The sequence below is a fragment of the Suricata suricatta genome, chromosome 4, assembly GCF_006229205.1.
Source record: "Suricata suricatta isolate VVHF042 chromosome 4, meerkat_22Aug2017_6uvM2_HiC, whole genome shotgun sequence".
NCBI classification, from domain to species: domain Eukaryota; kingdom Metazoa; phylum Chordata; class Mammalia; order Carnivora; family Herpestidae; genus Suricata; species Suricata suricatta.
This window is the reverse complement of record NC_043703.1, coordinates 126,239,299-126,256,526: the sequence shown is the minus strand read 5'-3', so window position 1 is coordinate 126,256,526 and position 17,228 is coordinate 126,239,299. Positions and strand designations below refer to the sequence as shown.

General features: G+C 41.6%; 1 protein-coding gene across 2 annotated transcripts in view; it reads right to left on the bottom strand.

The window, feature by feature from the left end:
- The window catches only part of USP39 (ubiquitin specific peptidase 39), a 32,896-nt gene extending 15,820 nt beyond the window's left edge, over positions 1 to 17,076 (bottom strand). For both annotated transcript variants that reach the window (XM_029937725.1, XM_029937727.1), the window contains exons 1-6: positions 16,784 to 17,076; positions 11,935 to 12,004; positions 9,965 to 10,059; positions 9,374 to 9,510; positions 8,020 to 8,172; positions 1,467 to 1,692 (exon numbers count right to left, since the gene is read on the bottom strand). In XM_029937725.1, coding sequence (XP_029793585.1) covers positions 1,467 to 1,692; positions 8,020 to 8,172; positions 9,374 to 9,510; positions 9,965 to 10,059; positions 11,935 to 12,004; positions 16,784 to 17,051 — 949 coding nt within the window. In that variant the 5' untranslated portion in view covers positions 17,052 to 17,076. The remainder of the gene's footprint in view (positions 1 to 1,466; positions 1,693 to 8,019; positions 8,173 to 9,373; positions 9,511 to 9,964; positions 10,060 to 11,934; positions 12,005 to 16,783) is intronic.
- Positions 17,077 to 17,228: the final 152 nt, after the last annotated feature.

Below are 17,228 nucleotides of genomic sequence, written 5' to 3'. Positions count from 1 at the left end.
CTCCTTCCTTTCAGGTAACCCCATCCTGCCCTCTGGGCATCCTCTCTATTTGGATATTAAATGCTGGCACTCCTCAAGGTCAAGCTCTTAGTCTTCTTTTTTTTTTTTTTTTTAATTTTTTACTGTTTTATTTTTGAGAGAGAGAGACAGTGTGGGCAGAGGAGGGTCAGAGAGAGAGGGAGACACAGAATCTGAAGCAGGCTCCAGGCTCTGAGCTGTCAGCACAGAGCCCAACGCGGGCCTCGAATCCACGAACTGTGAGATCATGACCTGAGCCAAAGCCGGATGCTTAACCGACTGAGCCACCCAGGTGCCCCAAGCTCTTAGTCTTCTGATCTTTGCTCTTTCCCTGGGCTCTCTGACCCAACTAGGACCTTCGATTATCATCTCTACTTCAAATGTGTATCTCACTACCCATCAAAAGCCAGTATTAAATTTCCCCTCTAAATCATTCCTTGGCCAGAATCATGTTTTTAAAACATAAGTCTGACATCACATTTTGGCTTTTAAGCCTTCATTAACTCCCCACTGTTGTCAGGATATAACCTATGCTCCTTCTAGTGGCACACAAACCCAATGATCCAGTCCCTCCTTCGCACCTCCACTTCAGCTCTCACACTGTCCCCTGGAATCCAAGCGCCCGGCTACCAGCAGCCTTCTGTCCATTTCAGTCATGTCCACACTCCTGTTGGCAATGTCCTCTCTACCTGGAATGCCCAGCCCAGACCTATCTCCGCTGTGCCTGGAACTCAGCTAGCTCTTCTTCCACTCTGACTCCAGCCGACCTCCCCATGTACTCCGCTGGGGCTCCCTGCTCCACGCTCCCTCCCAGAGCATACTTCCCTTCTTCTATCACTGCTCTTACCACCCTGTGCTCACCTTTTTACAAAAGTATCTTCCCCACTAGAATGGGAGCTCTTGGAAGAAAAAAACTGCTGCTTTTCCTGCAGCCCTAAAACCTACTAGCAGTAGGAATGGATAGTAAACAAACTGATGTGAGGCCAGAGGACACTGTATGAGATCCAGGTGCTAAGAGCTGCAGAGTGTCCACTTTACTTAACTGACTGAGACACCCAGGCACCCTAGACTGTCCACTTTACTAACATGGAAGTAAATAGCTGGACATGGAGGGATGCAAACTGTCAAAATAGGTCATCAGAATATCTAGTCTGCAACACAACAAAAGAAGAAGCAAATGTGGCAAGTGCTTAGGGTCAGTGACTTTCCCAGCCTCCTGGCTTCCCCCTGGGCCATACAGGTTAGTTTACCAAGTATGACAGACTTTCTATCCAGCTGTCTCAGGACTGAGCAGGGCGGGCTGATGAAAGAAGAGTGAGGAACATAATCATACTATCAACTAGACACTCATCTGGTTACTACAAGGATTACAGCAAGTACAAGTAAATTTGCTCATCAGACTAATTTTGATGCCATAACACCAGAAAATATGAATGACTGTTCCTTACCTTGCTTGGTGATCTGAAAGGTCTTCTTGCTGCAAAGGACAACAGCCTGAAGCATCTCGTGGGGAGACACATGAGCCTTAAAATTTCGGGGGTTCCAGAGCTTTCTCATCAGCTCTCCAAAACGCTGGACCAACAAGAACATGATATCCCCTGGAGGACGCTTGATGTTCTTATAGTTGTCTTCTTCCAGGAAGTAGTTCCGGAGAGGAGGAACATTAGACAAAGCCTAGAAGTCAAACACTCCATCCAATTAATCCAGAGCCCCTGTGAAGGGCCCCTGTGCACAGCCTGAGAACCACGCTCTTCTAACAGAACCAGGCCTGCGACAGCCTTAAAGAGTCAAAAGTAAATACTTAGGTTTAAAGTTCACATTCTAGAAACATCCTCTGTACTAAGTTTCACATAAAGTCCAGTTTGGCAGATACTTTGTTTTGGATATGAAATTATTTATTTATTTATTTACATTTTTTAGAGTTTTTTTTTTTAAACAATCTCTACATCCAACATGGGACTCGAACTCACAAGCCCGAGCTCAAGAGACATGACTTCCACCAAATGAGCCAGCCAGGCATCCTGACCAAGAATTAAAAAAAAAAAAAAGTATTCAGGCACCTAATGGCTCAGTTGGTTGAGCATCCAACTCTTAATTTCTACTTAGGTCATGATCCCAGGGTGTTGGGTGGAACCTTGCATCAGGCTCTGCACTAAGTATGGAGCCTGCTTAAGATTTTCTCTCTCTCCTTCTGCACCTCTTCTATGCTCTCTCACTCTAAAAAGACATAAATTTTTTATAAAAAGGATTCAAGTCCCTATCCACTGACCAACTTATTTACTAATTTCCTTTATTTGCTCTAATTAGGCTTGTGATTATATTTGCATGCATAAGGAATTAAAAGCTAGAAATTCAAATATTCCATTTGAGTAGGGAAGACACTACTATACTTCCTCCATTTCTCAAATGCACATTAAAATATGGGTTCTGTGCTGACAGCTCAGAGCCTGGAGTTTGCTTTGGATTTTGTGTCTCCCTCTCTCTGACCCTCCCTTACTAGTACTCTGTCTCTGCCTCTCTCAAAATAAATTAAAACATTAAAGAAAAAAATGGGGCACATGGGTGGCTTAGTCGGTTAAACATCTGACTTGGCTCAAGTCATAATCTTGTGGTTCACGAGTTTAAGCCCCACATCGGGCTCTGTGCTAACAGCTCAGAGCCTGGAGTCTGCTTCAGATTCTGTGTCTCCCTCTCTCTCTGCCCCTTCCTTACTAGTACTCTGTCTTCCTCTCTCTCTCTCAAAAATAAATAAGAACACTAAAAACTTTTTAAATAACATGAAAACCATCTTAATAAAGTTTGGTGTTTTTCTCAACTGTGGTATTTATTGAAAGGGTGGTAATAAATATATATAAAATAAAATGAATAAATAAAATAAATAAAAATGAATATAATTATATATATATAAGTGATACAAAATGAACATATATATAAAAGTGATTAATTCTGTTATGATCAAAAATGATCAAAAAGTTTAGGTAAAATACATTTTACCAAACTACCCCACAATCCAGCAATTGCACAGTTATATTTACCCAAAGGATACAAAAATACAGATTTGAAAGGGTACAAGCACTCCAATGTTTATAGCAGCAGCATTATCAACAGCCAAACTATGGAGAGAGCGCAAATGTCTATCAACTAATGAATGGATAAAGAAGATGTGGTGTATATATACACAATGGAGTATTTCTTGGCTATCAAAAAAATGAAATCTTGCCCTTTGCAATGACATGGATAGAGTGGAATGTATTATGCTAAGCAAAATAAGTCAGAGAAAGACAAATAAATACCATATGATTTCACTCATATGTGGAATTTAAGAAACAAAACAGATGAACATATGGGAATGAGGCGGGAGAAAGGGAGAAGAGAAGGAAACAAACCACAAAAGACTCTTAATGATAAAGAACAAACTATGGGTAATGGAGGGAGGGAGGCAGGAGATGGGTACTGAGTTGCGCACATGCTGTGATAAGCACTGAATATTGTAGTAAGTGACGAATCACTGAATTCTGCTCCTGAAACCAATACTGCACTGTATGTTAACTAAAATTTAAAATTAAAAAAGAGGAAAACATAAATTTTACCTCATTAAGCAGAAAGATAAAGACTAGCAATGTTGGTTCGGGAAGAAATACATGCTCATCAGTATGAGCTACAAAACTGGGAGGGAAGCCACAGGACAGAACCTAGGTAAATGCAGTCTCCCCACAGGTTCCTCCTGATGGGTTTGTGGATCCTTAACAGCACTGTGCTTACTATGAGCAAAACTTTCTTTGGCAAGGTAATCCATTTAGAAAGGAGGACAGAGGTTATTTATTTATTCTGCTAAATACAATAAACCTAGGCATCTCAGAGGGAGACAACTCAGGACACAGGGAGCACCAAAAAAGAGGTGATTGGGAAATGCCCGTACAAGCTTAGCTCAGCTAAAGAAACAAGGCCTTAAAGTCTAGAGAATAATTAGTAAAAAAGGGGTTATGATCTAAATGAAAGAAGTACAGGGCACCTGAGTGGCTCAGTAGGCTGAGTGTCGAACTCTTGATTTCAGCTCAGGTCATGATCCCAGTTTGTGAGTTCGAGCCCCAAGTCAGGCTCTGCACAGACAGTGCGAAGCCTGCTTGGGACTTTCTCTCTCCTTCCCTCTCTCTGGTCCTCCCCTGTTCATGCATGCACACAGGCGTGCGCTCTCCCTCTCAAAATAAACAAATTTTACAAAAATAAATTAACAAATAAAGGGAAGAAGTATGGGCAAAGTTGATCCTAGTTCTCCGTTATCCAAGCTGTGGAGAGAGGCTGCTCTCCGGCTTCAGCAACAATACAAAAAGCATGTTCAGAGGGAATTATTCAGCCTCCAGATGGAGTACTTCATCCATTCAATCCCATTCTAGTGGCAATTACAACACAGAGGATTTGTTCATCTACTTATTTTTATAAATAAAAACTTCCTATAGGAACTAAAACCCATCAGAAAGCCAAGGCTAACGCCCTGACCATATTCAAATCCTGTCTGTTCAAAAGACTGTAAGAGAAATAAAATTACTCTCTACCTAAGCATTTAACCTTTCCAGGGTCTAGGCATGACATTAGTTGCAGACACCAAAACAGATATACTTTCATAATTTTTTATCCAAATTCTTTATACAAAAATACCATAATCAACGTTTAAAGGCCAAATAAGAACTAGAAGGAAATCTTTGCAACATATACAACAGAAAAAGGGTAATATATATTTTTTAGAGTTCAGCAAAATAAACTACCAACAGAAAAATGAACACCCAGCCCCAACAACCCTTGAAAAAATACAAGTAATCAACTTGAGAAGTGAATAACAAAAGGTAGGTTAAATGTATCAAAATGGGGATGGGGGGGAGGAAATAACAGTGTAAGAGTGACAATGCAAGATGAAGAACTCTCTTTTGTGTTGCTGATGGGTTTGTAAATTGCTACAAACACCCTACAGCCTAGAATCTAGGCCCTATATGTACTAATACAAGATACGATGGTTAAGTAAACTATAATTCATCCACGAAATGAAGTAACATGTAATCATTAAAGATGATGCACAAGAATATGTACAGGCATAGTTCAGAGGTATTACAGGTTCAGTTTCAGGACGCTAATAAAACTAATTATACAATAAAGGGAGTCAAAGGAATTTTTTGGTTTCCCTGTCCATTATAAGGTTATGTGGTTATGTTCACACTATACTATAGTCTATTAAGTGTGCAATAACTTATGTCTAAAAAACAACGTGCATACCTTAATTTAAAAAATACTTCATTGCTAGGGGTGCCAGGTGGCTCAGTCAGTTAAATATCCAAGTCTTGATTTCAGCTCAGGTCACGATCTCACGATTCATGGGATCAAGCCTGAACTGACTCTGCACTGACAGTGTGAAGCTTGCTTGTGATTCTCTCTCTCCCTCTCTCACTCTGCCCCTCCTCTGCTTGTGCGCACACACATTCTCTTTCTCAAAATGTATAAACATTAAAAAACTTTAAATACTTTATTGCTAAAAAATGCTAACCATTATCTGAGCTTTTTTTTTTTAAAGACTTACTTATTTTAAGAGAGAGAGCATGTGTGCACACACAAGGGGGAGGGGCAGAGAGAAAGGGAGAGAGAGAACCCCAAGCAGGCTCTGTGCTGTCAGCACAGAGTCCAACGCAGGGCCTGACGCAAGGCCTGATCTCACCAATTGTGAGATCATGATCTGAGCTGAAATCAAGACCCACATACTTAACTGACTGAACAACCCAGATGCCCCCCTACCATCTGAGCTTTCAGTGGTGAGTCATTATCTTTATGCTGGTCAAGGGTCTTGCCTCCATGTTGATAGCTACTGCCTGATCATGTCGCTAAAGCCTGGGGTGACTGTGGCAGTTTATTAAAACAAGACAACAACGGGGCACCTGGGTGGCACAGTCGGTTGAGCATCCAACTTCGGCTCAGGTCATGATCTCACAGTTCATTGAGTTCGAGCCCCATATCAGGCTCTGTGCTGACAGCTCAGAGTCTGAAGCTTACTTCTGATTCTGTGTCTCCCTCTTTCTCTGCCCGTCCCTGACTCATTCTCTCTCTCTCTCTCTCAATAATAAATAAACATCAAAAAAAATTTTTTTCACATCTTTTCAAGCTTCAATAGTAAATATTCTGCTACTATGTCTTAAATACTGCATGCTTTGCCCAAGCTAAGATGAAACCACATCATAAATCAATAAGCATTTTGCATTTTCTTTCATTATCTACTCAAAGTCATGCCTACTGCACCTCTAAACATTTCATTAAATCCAATTATACAGCAAACACTCTCAAAATAAACTTAGATTGTATTGCAGTTTAAAAAAAATTTTTTTAAACAAGACAACAATGAAGTTTGCTGCATCAACAGACTCTTCCCTGCATGAACAACTTCTCATTCGCATGTGATGCTGTTTGTTAGCATTTTACCCACAGCACAACTTTCAAAATTAGAGTCAATCCGCTTTATCATCCAAGTTTATGTAATATCCCAAATCCTTTGTCATTTCAACAATTCTCACAGCATCTTCACCAGTAGATTCCATCTCACGAAACCACATTCTTTGCTCAGATGTAAGAAGCAACTCCTCATCCACTAAAGTTTTACCATGAAATTGCAGCAATTCAAATATAATTAACAGGGGTGCCTGGGTGGCTCGGTTGGTTAAATGTCAGACTCTTGACATTGGTTCGGGTTAACAATCTCATGGGTTCATGAGTCTGTGTTAATAGTGCAAAGCCTGCTTCTCTCTCCTCTCTGTACCCCTCCTAATAAATAAGCTATAAAATATATAGTATATATACATATATATATACAGTACACACACACACAGTGTATATATATATATATATATACACATATATATATATATACATAGGATATTGTGTACACACAAACACACAGTTTACTTTATGTGTATAGTAACAAGTCTAAAACACTGCAAGCATCACCAAAATGTGACATAGTCATGAAGTGAGCAAATGCTGCTAGGAAAATGGTTCTGAAAAAATTCCTCAACACAGGGTGGCCACAAACCATCAATCTGTAAAAAGCACAATGTCTGTGACGTGAAATAAAGTAAAGCACAATAAAATGAAGCATGCCTGTACTGATTTCATAATATGCTTTTAAGCTTGCCCAGGACAGAGTACTAGAGAAAGGAAAGAATGAAGCCTTCATTCTTTATACTTTCTACATCTTCCACCCATCCCTTAAGTGTTTAGGTTTATAAATTTAATTAATTTTTCTTGGTCAACCAAGCAAGATTACTGTTAATGTTCTTAATTGTGCTAAATGTTCTAATTTTTCTACAACATATACATATTATATAATTTTTTTAATGTTTATTTATTTTTGAGAGAAACTGTGGGAGAGACAGAGAGAGAGAAAGAGAGAATCCCAAGCAGGCTCCACACTGCCAGTACAGAGCTCAACGCAAGGCTCAAACCCACAAACTGTGAGATAATGACCTGAACGAAAATCAAGACTTGGACACTTAACCGACTGAGCCACCCAAGCACCCCAACTTGTTAATTTTTTTAGAAAACAAAACTTAATTGCAAATAAGACAACTTTGGCTTTCTGTATTCCCCACTTCGAAGCTTAAGTGAAGAAACAGGATCAAGACCTCAGACACCCAGCACAAGGAACATCGGCACTATTAAAAAAGAAACGATGCATCATCTAACACGTGTGTTTCTTATTTGGAACTGCCAGGCCACACACTCATTCTATCCTTCATTCCCAACAACTCCAGAAGCCATGAGTGCAGAGGCCAGAAAAGGCGTCACCATCTGGTAGCAGCCCTTTGAGCAGACACAGGAATGTTATGTTTGGTGCAGAGCAAATAGTTAAGTAGAGTCCTCAGCAAGACTTGGTGTCTCCAGGGACCATATGACTCTACTCTACCTGCAGGCAGTCATTTCTTGACTGACCTGCACCATGCTCCCTCACTGTTCCCCTCTTGAGCCTACCTGAAGGACAGCGTTGGCATAGTCATTGGCCTTTATGTTATTCAGGCCCACGATACCCGGCAGATAAGTGGTCCCATCATACGCCCGGGACAATTTGGCTTGCTTATCCAAGTTTGCAATCTGCTGCTTTGTGAAAGTGGGCTTCAACACATACTGCAAAGCAAAAGAAAATTCTAAGTTGTTTCAGGACTGTCTACACAGTTCACAAGGGCTATGTGAAATAGATACTTTTGTCAAAAACAAAAAATACTTTGGTCACGAATGTCTCACCACACAACCAAAAGGCTCCCAACAATAGGTATAAAGGCTCAAGTAACATTGAACAGGCCCTCTCCGCATTACTAATCTAGAAAGGGATCTCTGTGTTTAGCCCAAAATCACCGAATCCCAGGTCTTTCCTTAGACCTCAAGTCTGGCCAACTCCATAGTAAACAATTGTCCGAAACTGGAGGACACACAGGTCTCTGCAGGCAGCAGGAGTCTGAATGTTGGGTGGGACCTCACGCAGGGCAGATGAGGACCCAGCGCACGAGCAGGAACGCCTCCCCACCTCTGTGCAAATCTGAGATCTCATACTCCCGATGGCTGGAGGAGCAGCAGACCTTCTCTGGTCCTAGAGCTACAAGAATCATCATGTAAAGGGCTGAACAGAGGTCTCTACTAAGTCTCATGGAGACCTTGCATTTACTTCAGTTCCTCCCTCTAATTACCGTCCATAACTACTTTAACCTCAACTATTAACAGGACTATAAAACTTATAAAAGTAGCATGTTTCAAACACTCTGGACACCAAGCTTTCCTTAAAAATGAACATTCAGCATGAATACACAGACACTTGCTAAAGAAGAAAATAATAATCAATAGTTCCAACATTAATCAAACCCAAGAGACTTAAGTCTTCTTATGTACAGTGACTCTTGGCACGGATCTCACACCAGAGCCCACAGATGGGAGGCACTGGCCATTTGGGCTGCATCATATCACAAGTAGTCACAAGCTGGTATGCAGCTTGGTATTCACCGTCCTACACGAGGCCTAACTCATCCTTCCACCAAAGTGTGGAAGGTAATATATTTCACAAAAATGCTTTCACCCCAACTAGAAAGTAACTGCATTTTTTTAGTCCTAATCCTCAATGTTAGAAGCAGAAATAACAGCTAGACTGCAGACCACAGGCCACAATTATGAATCTTGACCTTCTTACTCAGATCTCCCTCATTCCTCCCAAAGGGAAAGAAGCCTCTCTAAGCCCAAGGGACTGAGATTCTTCCCTAACCTCGGTCGGGCAGATCCCCAGGAACCCTGGGATGGCTCCCAAGAGAACTAGTTCCAAACCAGCCTCCTGGACACATACTGTGATATCCTCCAGCGAGGAATCGATGATCTCATAGTTGTCTGGAAGGCAGTAAAACTTGAGGGTGTGGAGGTTGAGGAAAACATGGTGGCTAAACTGGACACTGTGAATGTAGGCATGAGACTTCAAACCCCGGCCTGTAGGGAAAGAGGAAATGCCAGAAAGAGACACATCAGATTTGATTTTCCTTTCAGTATTTTGTACTGGGGAACATATTATTATGAGCAAAAACAAAGTGCTATACCATCTGTACAATGAATCTAAGTGAACTTTTCTCATCACAAAAGTTAGCAAGTAAGAATAGCACATTGGTACTTTATTCCCTGGATGGCATTAAGATACTGGTTAGTGAGGGGCACCTGGGTGGCTTAGTCAGTTAAAGCATCTGACTCTTGGTCTGGGTCATGTCATGATCTCACGGTTCACAAGATCAAGCCCCTGCATCAGGCTTAGCACTGACAACATGGAGCCTGCTTAGGATTTACTCTCTCCCTCTTTCAGTCTCTCCCCAGCTCACGATCTCTCTCTCTCAAAAACAAATAAATATTTTTTAAACATTAAAAAAAAATAAAACGCACAACACTTATTTACCCTGAAAGTACTTGCCACACACCAGACAGGCATATGCATTGATATGTGAGAGGGAAATGGAACATAGTTTCTCAAAGTCAAAGTCCAGCACACTCCTAAAAGAACCAAACAAAAGAAAAAAAACAATTAATGGGGACAGATGTCTAGGAAAGCACTCAAGTGACGCAGCGGTGGCTCCACACTGCACAATGTCATACGGCACCCTTCAGAGATGGTTCGACAGCCTTATATAAACTGTTGGGAACATTAACTATTCCTCCCGTGAACGTTTACTAGAGCACCCTCACCCACCAAGTCCAAAAGCAGTGTCAAATTATCTCTATTAGACACACAATACCCATGACCATCTTTTTTTTTTTTTTTTTTTTTAATTTACAACCAGTAGAGAACCTTCCGTTGCAGTTTCTTTCTCTGGAGGAAAAGCTTTAAGTAGGACTGAAGTGACAGGGCCCCAACAGCATTCCAAATTAAAAGACTGGGGGACATCAAGAGTAAACAAACCCTTTTATAGAAAAGAAACCTAGGGGCGCCTGGGTGGCTCAGTCGGTTAAGCATCCGGCTTCAGCTCAGGTCATGATCTCACGGTTCATGGGTTCAAGCCCCACATCGGGCTCTGTGCTGACACCTAGCTCAGAGCCTGGAGTCTACTTCAGATTCTGTGTCTCCCTCTCTCTGACCCTCCCCTGCTCACACTGTCTCTCCCTGTGTCTCAAAAATAAATAAAACATTTAAAAAAATAATTTAAAAAAAAAGAAGAGAAACTTATTTTTGTCCATAAAAATAAATGGGAAATATTAGGAGAATACCTTCAAATAGATCTACTTATTCAACTGCAAAGTAATGTTATATGAGTACCAGGCAGGTTAAGGGACAAAAAACTTTACTTTCACTGAATCCACAGGTGACAAAGAAATTTCTCCTCAAATATTAACTCTTAATTAATGGTTATTGGTCCCCGTAAAGCTGTACTGTCCATCAGAAACAAGAGCCACAGAAGGATATTGAAATTTCAATTTAAAATAATTAACATCTAGGGCACCTGGGTGGCTCAGCTGGTTATGCATCTGACTCTTGATTACGGCTCAGGGCATGATCTCATGGTTCATGGGTTCGAGCCTTGTGTCAGGCCTGCACTGGCAGTGTGGAGCCTGCTTGGGAATTCCCTCTCCCTTTCCCTCTCCCTCTCCCTCTCTCTCTGCCCCTGCCCAACTTGTGCACACGCTCTCTCTCTCTCTCTCTCTCTCTCTCTCTCTCGCTCTCTCTCTCTGCCCCTGCCCAACTTGTTCACACGCGCTCTCTCTCTTTCTCTCTGCCCCTGCCTAACTTGTGCACACGCTCTCTCTCTCTCTCTCTCTCTCTCAAAAATAAACATTAAAAAAAAATAAAATATGAAACTTGGTTCCTCAAGCCACGTCTCAAGTCCTCATTAGCCACAAATGTGTGCCACAACAGCCCTTGTAAAAAGTAACTCCATTACTAAGAAAACTTCTATTAGCACTACAACCTTAGAGCCTAAGTTGAAAAGCATCATAAGATGCCATCCGGAATCAGAGAAAAGAAACAAGGAGGTAACTACCTCTACTTTAGAACATATCTGTTTTTCTTTTCTCTGCTGAATGCCAGCCACAATAGGGTAGTACCTAGCACGCAGTGAGTGTTCAAAAAATATTTAAATTTGCTACCGCCATTTTAAGTACATTATGCACTATGCCACCAAACAAATTCAATATAAGCTAAAAGCTCCTTAACGCATGTGCCCACCCTAAAAAAAAAATTAAAAAATTAAAAAATAAACTCCCCTGACACTTTATATTAAAAGACACAGATTAATAAATATGGCAAGAAGCACAATTTTCTGGGCAGAAAGTTTTAAAAAGAGCAAAATTTATAATCATCAAGGTATAGTTCAAAGAACTTTCTGCCTAGATGCCACTGTTTTGTGCTGCCCTTGACATCCCTGTGCCACTAACCTGTTAATGGTATCCAGGTACGGGCAATGGCGGCTCCTCCGGTCTTCGGAATCCACACGGCCATTCTTCGCTGAAAGGAAAATCATCACAGACTGTGAAAATGGGAAACCCGTAATCAGGGTGAACTATTAGTACAAACAAAGAAACACAGAAATAAGAAAAACTAAAGAGGACGAGCTCCTACACAGGAGGCACGGCAATAAACCAAAAAGCCCACTCATGGACCAAAAGCCAAACTGGGAGAATACAGGTGCAACACATATAACTAAAGAACGATTCATTTGCAGACCACATAAAGCAAATGGTGAAATAAGAAAAAGACAAACAACCCAACAGAAAATGAGGAATATAACCCTCCTCAACAATCAAGAAAATGCAAATTTCCTTGCACAATAATATACTACTTCATACCTGCCATAGAGGAAAAGAATAAAATAGGAAAATTGCAAGTGTTGGCAAATATACAGAACAATGGAAATGTTCATGTAAATGCCGGTGGGAATGTAAACTGTTACACCCTCTTGGGAAACAGTACAGCCAGATCAAAGCTGAAAACACGCAGAACTCTGACCCATCAATCTCTACTTATAAACCTGAGGGGCGCCTGGGTGGCTCAGTCAGTTAAGCGTCCAGCTTCGGCTCAGGTCATGATTTCACGGTTTGTGGGTTCGAGCCCTGCATCAGGCTCTGTGCTGACAGCTAGCTCAGAGCCTGGAGCCTACTTCGGAATCTGTATCTCCCTCTCTCTCTGACCCTCCCCTGTTAGCGCTTTCTCTGTCTCTCTTTTACACATGTACACTGAAAGTGCTTCACTAAAAATATTCATAGCAGCATATCTGAAAGGGCCCAAGTTGGAAATAAACCACATATCCACCACAAATAACATAAATAAATGTATTCTGGTATATCATCAATAGAACACTATATATCCATGAACATCTATTTGTTTTTTTTTCCATAATATTTTATTGTCAAATTGTTTTCCATACAACACCCAGTACTCTTCCCCTTAAGTGCCCGATGAACATCTATTTGAATGAGCCTCAAAAATAGGGCTAGCAAAACAAAAATAAAAAGGGCAAATTGGAAGACAGTATGATTCCATTTACATCAAACACAAAATAAAACACAGTATTATTCAGGGATACATATATGAGGTAAAACTAAAAATATGAGGCACCTGAGTGGCTCAGTCAGTTAAGCATCCAACTTCAGCTCAGGTCATGATCTCACAGTTCACAAGTTTGAGCCTGGCATTGGGCTCTGTGCTGACAGCTCAGAGCCTGGAGCCTGCTTCAGATTCTGTGTCTCCCTCTCTGCCTCTCCCCCATTTGTGCTATGTCTCTCTCTCTCTCTCTCTCTCTCTCAAAAATTAACATTAAGAAGTTAAAAAATAAATAAAAGTAGAAATGAAAAAGAAGTTCAGAATAGCAAATAGAATATTCGCGTATCTAGAATAGTGAATTCCCAAACAAGGCAGGCAGATACAACTAGGAAGGGGCCTAAGGGGCCTTCTAAGGTTACCACTTCTTAAGCTGAATAGCATTAAGAGACAATTCTCCATGGGTCTCTCATATTTCTGGCCAAATTGTAACCAAAGGCACTGACTTCCTCGACTTTGTCAAGGATATCTGTAAACAGCATTAGAAGATGGAGACAGGGTCTCTCTACGGAGCAAAGGGGAGGCAAATTCACAGACCATTATGAAAGACTTAAGTTTGTAAACCCAGAGTTCCTCTCCGGTAGGGCCACCCACTGTGAGTAGGAGTCTTCATGTTGCACTGTGGGAAACGACACTACAGAAACTAGTCCCACCTTCATTAGCATCCAGAAAACTGTGGCAGGCTCATTAGGCAGCTTGCAAATAAAATCTCAAACCCTTCACAGTTATTGACAAATGGTAAATTTAACAATGTAAATTTTCATTCTTATTTTTATATGTTTTTAATGTATCTATTGTTTAATTTACATCCAAGTTAGTTAGCATATAGTGCAACAAAGATTTCAGGAGTAGATTCCTTAGTGCCCCTTACCCATTTAGCCCATCCTCCCTCCCACAACCCCTCCAGCAACTCTGTTTGTTCTCTATATTTAAGAGTCTCATGTTTTGTCCACCTCCCTGTTTTTATATTCTTTTTGATTCCCGTCCCTTATGTTCATCTGTTTAGTATCTTAAAGTCCTCATAGGAGTGAAATCATACATTTGTCTTTCTGTGACTAATTTCACTTAGCATGATACCCGCCAGTTCCATCCACATAGTGCAAATGTCAAGATTTCATTCTTTTTGATTGCCAAGTAATACTCCATTGCGTATATATACACCACATCTTCTTTATTCGTTCATCCATCGATGGAGATTTGGGCTCTTTCCATATGTTGGCTATTGTCGATAGCACTGCTATAAATATTGGGGTGCATGTGCCCCTTTGAAACAGCACTCCTGTATCCCTTGGGTAAATAGTTGGTAGTGCAATTGCTGTGTCATAGGGTAGTTATGGTTTTAATTTTTTGAGGAATTTCCATACTGTTTTCCATAGTGGTTCCACCAGTTTGTATTCCCACCAGCAGTGCATAAAAGATCCTCTTTCTCCACATCCTCGCCAATATCTAATGTTGCCTAAGTTGTTAATGTTAGCCATTCTGACAGGTGTGACGTGGTGTCTTATTGTGGTTTTGATTTGTATATCCCTAACAATGAGTGATGTTGAGCATTTTTTCAGGTGTCTGTTAGCCATCTGGATGTCTTCTTTGGAAAAGTGTCTATTCATGTCTTTTGCCCAATTCTTCACTAGATTATTTGTTTTTTTAGGTGCTGAGTTTGAGAAGTTCTTTATAGATTTTGGATCCTGAACCTTTCTCTGATATGTCATTTGCAAATATTTTCTCTGATTCCATCAGTTACCTTTTCGTTTTGCTGATTGTTTCCTTCTCTGTGCAGAAGCTTTTTATTTTGATGAGGTCCCAACAGTTCACTTTTGCTTTTGTTTCCCTTGCCTCTGGAGATGTGTTGAGTAAAAAGTTACTGCAGCTGACGTCAAAGAGGTTTTTGCCTGCTTTTGTCTCTAGGATTTTGATGGCTTCCTGTTTTACATTTAGGTCTTTCATCCATTTTTAGTTTACTTTTCTGTATGGTATAAGAAAGTGGTCCAGGCTCATTTTTCTACATGTTGCTGTCGAGTTTTCCCAGCACCATTTGCTGAACAGACCGTCTTTATTCCATTGGATATTCTTTCCTGCTTTGTCAAAGACTAGTTGGCCATACGTTTGTGGATCCATTTCTGGGTTCTCTGTTCTGTTCCATTTATCTGAGTGTCTGTTTTTGTGCCAGAATCATACTGTCTTGATGATTATAGCTTTGAAATATGTCTTGAATTCCAGGATTGTGATGCCTCCAGCTTCGGTTTTCTTTTTCAAGATTACTTTGGCTATTCAGGGTCTTTTTTGGTTCCATACAAATTTTAGGATTGTTTGTTCTAGCTCTGTGGAGAATGCTGGTGTTATTTTGATAGGGACTGCTCATTCTTCTTTAAACTATACTTGTGCATCATATGCAATCCATCTTAGTACCTGCAATCTATTTTTACCATAAAAATAAAAGGTGGGGGAAAGACAAGCCAGAACAGCAACTGAGATTTTAGCCTGTTTCAAAGAAAATAATCTCCTTTATCACAACTATGCAATATATCTAAAAAACAATTTCTCTTCCAAAGAAAGGGAAACCAGAAGCTGATAAGTTATTCAAGAAAAGCAAAGAATACCCTGAAATTATAAATTATTCAAAAATATTTATCAAGCACTTCCTATAAGTAAGGTGCTACTCTGGACCCTACGTATAATACAAAAATACGTCAAACGGAAGACCCTAAGAAGTTTAAAAGTTAGTATTAAAGTATGATTATAAACAGATAACCAGGACCACAGGGCAGAATTATAAAGTGTTGGAGAGCTAGGAACCCCTCCCACGGAGCCCACCGTTAGCATGTAAGCATAGTGATATATTCACCTACTACTTCAGTAGGCTTCTACTAACTCACCAGAAAGTAAGTATATGTGAACAGGTTCCAGTCAGGAATTTCAAGTTCAGTGAAGGAAAAGTAATTCCGGTGAAAAGGAAACGCTTCAAATGTGATGGAAATCTACTTAATAACTGACAGGATATCAACAAATTGGTAAAGGGAGCCCACTACAGACAGGGAGTCAAGGATGGGTAAAGAGGTCTCCAAAAATCACGAGTGTCAGGCGAAGCAGGAATCCAGAGAAAGGAGGCAAAAGGCTAAAATCGTGGAGGGGAGTTATGACTCACTGGCAATTAGAGTGGCTCTCAAAGGTCACAGGCTCCAAACTATCTCCGCTAATTTTCATAAGGACAGCCACGTAAAACCCACTTTGCCAAACCACAATGACTTGGTCCTGGTAAAGAATGGCAGAGCAGTACGGCACAGGTGCCTGGGGTTCAGAATCTTAACGCTACAAGGGCACGTTCCAGATATTATAACAGAACTCACAAGTCGGGTGTTTTGTAAAAACTGAAGAGGATGACACAATGTAGTAAGTGATTTTCCAATTATTTACAAAAGTAACTAGCACAGCCACTGGCCCATGTTAGGCATTCTATAAGGGGAGGCTGCTATTATTTCTACTGTTGTTAAAACATTAGAATTACGGTTTTCACCAAGACTAGTACTATCCTCATTAAAACGCAGTGGAGGCTTGTCGCCGACAACAGTGGAGGATGAATGCCCCGCCCCACCCCACTTTCCCTCCCAGTTTAAGTTGTCAGGAGAAAAAGGAAAACGCGAGAGTGGAGCCCGCGCCTGGCCCGGCCCGGCCCAGCCCAGCCCCGCGCACCTCGCACCTCCCGCTCGGGTTCGGAGTCCTCGTCGGCCTCGCGCTCCCGCTTCACTCGCACAGGCGGGACGACCGGCGTCGGAGGCTCCCGCGCGCTCACGGGCTCGACCTCCCGCTTCACACGCACCGGGCTGCCCCGGGAGCTCGGCGCCTCGGTCTCCCGCTCCCGATCTCGCTCCCGCTTGACGCGACCCGAGCTGCCCCGCGACTCAGACTCGCGCTTCCCGCGGGTGGAACCACGAGACTCACGCTTGGACCGGCCGGACATTGCCACTACCGGCCGAGTCGCTGTGCGCAGGCTCAAAGCACGCCAGCGCGCTAGGCAGGCAGCCAATCAGGAGCGGTCCTGTTAGCGGGCCCAGGGCTTTCTACGAGTGCGCATTGTGGACACATTTCGCCAGGAGAAACTTCTGGGAAGTGCTGCACCTCTTACGGTCCCTTTACG